The 4,052-nt window shown below is 55.3% G+C and overlaps 1 protein-coding gene across 1 annotated transcript; it reads left to right on the forward strand.

The window, feature by feature from the left end:
* The first annotated feature begins 1,335 nt into the window (after positions 1-1,335).
* Positions 1,336-3,221, forward strand: LOC119307561 (trimethyltridecatetraene synthase-like). The gene has a single exon (XM_037583636.1). It carries the CDS (start codon positions 1,370-1,372, stop codon positions 2,969-2,971), a length of 1,602 nt encoding a protein of 533 aa, XP_037439533.1. The 5' UTR covers positions 1,336-1,369; the 3' UTR covers positions 2,972-3,221.
* The last annotated feature ends 831 nt before the right edge of the window (positions 3,222-4,052 follow it).

Consider the following 4,052-nt stretch of genomic DNA (forward strand, 5'->3'; position numbering starts at 1 on the left):
TAGAGTTTTTATGGCTTGTATTGAGAGATATAAATTGTAGAATTGATAGAATTCAATAGCTAATATTTGAAAACAATTATGCAACTTGTCTTGACAATGCATGATCATATGATTTATTTTTATGTGTATTAACCCATCTCATGAGTTTTGTTGAGTTTTGTGTGGCTAAAGTTTTTAAAATAGAGGGGAGACATCAATATGAGAGGAACAAGGAGCGGCAAGAATCTAAGCTTGGGGATGCCCAAGGTACCCCAAGGTAATATAGAAGAAGACTCGAGCGTCTAAGATTAGGGACGCCGATAGGCATCCCCTCTTTCGTCTTTAATAACTATCGTATGTGTCGGTTGGACCTATGTTTTTATTTGTTCACATGATATGTGCTTTGCTTGGAGCTTTTTTTTTTTTAGTTTTCTTTGCTGGTCATGACAATCATTATGTTCTGATCACACTTCTTAAAAAGACACACATTGGTCTTTTATTTATGGAATGCTCATCGATTTTCACTTATATCTTTTTAAATTGAGGCTTTTGTAGAATCTGCTCTTGCACTTCATCTATATATGTTAGAGCATGGCGATAAGTTATATTTTTATAGAAAAGATTAGGAGCTTAGTTTTGTCGAGCTATGTTTTCGTTGAGCCGTAATAAGCTTAGTTTCGTTGAGCTATGTTTTTGTTCTTAGTTTTGAGTTTCTTTGAGCACTTTGTTCCGAACATGCATGTCATGACTACCCTGTTGGCATTTTTTCATAGAAGAAAACTCCATGAGCACCAAACGCTCAAACCGAGACTTAAATCCTGGTGGGCTAACTGCGAACTCCCGCGCCTTGCCAACTAAGCTACGCTCAGTTCTTTTTTCTTACAATTCCTAGAAGGGCCTAAATGAGTATAGATCGGAGATGTTTGACTGGTCCAACTAAAAAAAAAGATGCTTGACTGGTTAAACGCGATTTCATCTACTCCAATAATTGTTAACAGACTACTACTAGTACTCCCTCTATAAAGAAATATAAGAGCGTTTAGATCACTAAAATAGTGATCTAAACGCTCTTATATTTGTTTACGGAGGGAGTACGTCACTATGTAGGAGTACTGAGTACTCTATTTTTGTGCCAGCCTGCACCCTGAAAAGGACCTGTCTCCTCGTGGATCACACACACAAAACACTTATCTGCATATTTTCCGTACATGGGCTGAGGGGAATCAGGACCTACTATGTATCGCAAAGACACAAACACCCATCTGCATACCTTTCATGCTTTGGATAGAGAAATCTGTTACAGCCAACCACTTTACATCACAAACTACACTGAAAATGCTTGGTCACACATACACACCCAAGTAGTGCCAAGGCCAAAACGTTTCCACTAATGGAGCTCATACCGACACTGCCCATGGCCATGGCCTTGGTCACCATCCTCATCGTCCTCGTCCTCAGCTCCGTCTTGTCACGGCGCCGCCAGAGTGAGGCCTTGAACCTCCCGCCGGGACCTCGGGGCTGGCCAGTGCTCGGCAGCCTCGGCGCCCTCGCGGGCGCGCTCCCACCGCACCGGGCTCTGGCCGAGCTCGCGGCGCGCCACGGCCCGCTCATGCACCTCCGTCTCGGTTCCTACCACGCCGTCGTCGCCTCCTCCGCCGATGCCGCCCGGCTCGTCCTCAAGACACACGACCTCGCCTTCGCCGACCGCCCCCGCACCGCTGCCGGCGAGCATGCCGCGTACGGGTACCTTGGTATCGTGCACACCCCGTATGGCGCATACTGGCGTATGGCGCGCAGGCTCTGCGCCACCGAGCTCTTCTCCCCACGCCGCGTCGACTCGTACGAGTATATTCGGAAACAGGAGCTCCGGGCGCTCGTGTGTGGCTTGTTCGAATGCCGCGGCCGTGCCATTGCGGTCCGGCAGCACCTGGCGGACGCCACGCTGCGGAATGTCCTCCGCATGTCGATCGGGGAGAAGTGGTCGGGCTGCTACGGCAGCGCCGAGGGTGAGGAGTTCCGGCGCACGCTTGACGAGGCGTTCGCCGTGACCGGAGCGGTGAGCAACGTCGGCGAGTGGGTGCCATGGCTCGGGTGGCTCGACGTGCAGGGCTGCGTCCGGAGGATGAAGCGGTTGGGCAAGGTGTACGATCGGTTCCTCGAGAGGATTCTCGACGAGCACGACGAGGAGCGACGCAAGGTGGCGATGGCTACCGGAGCAGGCCACGGCGAGTCCGCTGCAGCGAGGGACTTGGTGGACGTGCTGCTGCAGCTCGCCGAGGAGGAAGGCGAGACGGTTGGCACGTCATCAACAGAAGCAAGGCTCACGCGTGACGGCGTCAAGGCCTTCGTCCAGGACATCATCGCCGGTGGCACGGAGAGCTCTGCGGTGACCATGGAGTGGGCCATGTCGGAGCTCTTGCGCCGGCCGGATGCGGCAGCCGCCGCCACCGAGGAGCTCGACCGCGTGGTGGGCCGCAGCCGGTGGGTCGAAGAAAGCGACCTGGCCCACCTCCCCTACATCGACGCCGTGGTAAAGGAAACAATGCGGCTGCACCCGGTGGGCCCGCTTCTAGTCCCGCACATGGCTCGGGAGGACACACTGGTCGCCGGCTACAACGTCCCCGCCGGCGCGCGCGTGCTGGTGAACGTGTGGGCCATTGCGCGAGACCCGGCGTCGTGGCCCGACCGGCCCGACGAGTTCCGGCCGGAGCGCTTCGCCGGGAGCGCCGTCGACGTTCGTGGGCAGCACTTCGAGCTGCTGCCTTTCGGTGCCGGGCGGCGGATATGCCCGGCGTACGGGCTGGCGATGAAGGTGATAGGCGCCGGCTTGGCCAACCTGCTGCAAGGGTTCGCGTGGCGGCTGCCGGAGGGGGTCTCGCCGGCGGACCTGAGCATGGAGGAGCATGTCGGACTGTCGACGCGCAGGAAGGTGCCACTCGTCGCCGTACCGGAGCCCAGGCTGCCGGCGCATCTTTACACCGCCATGACCTGATCAGAACCGTGCATGCAAAATCAATTTCCCGACCAGTTGGTGCAATCGACTGAATTAGCTCAACGCAGCTTGGTGGAGCTCTCTTCTCAGCCACACCATCTTTCCTTGTTTCTCTCAAGAACCCTGCGTCGCGACTAGCGAGTGATTGCCCAGGTCTTTTTCCTAGCACAGCACCTGAGTTGTTTGTTTCTAGAGTGTGGCTGCGGATTTGTACGTACCATTACTCTCTTTCTAGAAAAATTCATGATAACACGTGTCTTATTTATATTATAAAAATCAAAGTACAAATCACGTAAAAACTACGGATTCTATAACTCCCGAACGTACCGTGTTTCTGGTGCTCGTCCCGAACGTGCCCGCAGTCGTTCGATGGTGGTACGAATCTTGAAGCAAGAGCGGTCCGCCACGTCAGCGGAGGATTCCGTTCGGAAAATCATCGGGTCATCGCGAACGCTTTTCATTTTCCCAAACGCATCCACACCACACCGCCCACTCTCAGCCACACAAACCACTCCACTTCACCCCCCTCTCCTCGACACGGGTCTCGTGAGGAAGTGCGCCGGCGACGAGGCGGGATGCGCCGTCCACGAGGCAGGCGGCGGCGAAGAGGATGCGGGTGGCAGCGGCCGGTGGCAGCCGACGAGAGGAGGCGGCCGGCGGAGACGAGGAGTGGAAGCCTCAAATAGCAAGTGGCGGTCGATTGGGGGGGACGGAGCGGCGGACGATTTGGGAGGGGAGATCACCGGCGGCGTCCCTGTGGGTGTACGAGGATCTAGCCTTCGTCGTCTGCTTCCATACGTGACGCCGTAGGCGCGGTGCTTGGTCCAGAGCAACATTGCTCGGGGAGGAGCTGCAGCAGGAGCTGGCCATGGACGGGAGCTGCGTTCAGAAATCAGAACCTCACGGCGGTTGTAGAAGGGGGCGCGGGGTTCAGCGACAGCAGGGCCACCGACCACCAGAGCTCTTCATGGCCGGGTGTGTGTGTCCTGCATGGTCAGGTGCTCAGCCCGCCGTGTTGCTTTGTCCGTCCGATGGCTCTGGATCTGTACTCGAAGCAGACGAAGAGCTCTGAACTCCAAGC

This window comes from Triticum dicoccoides, chromosome 5B, assembly GCF_002162155.2.
Source record: "Triticum dicoccoides isolate Atlit2015 ecotype Zavitan chromosome 5B, WEW_v2.0, whole genome shotgun sequence".
NCBI classification, from domain to species: Eukaryota; Viridiplantae; Streptophyta; class Magnoliopsida; order Poales; family Poaceae; genus Triticum; species Triticum dicoccoides.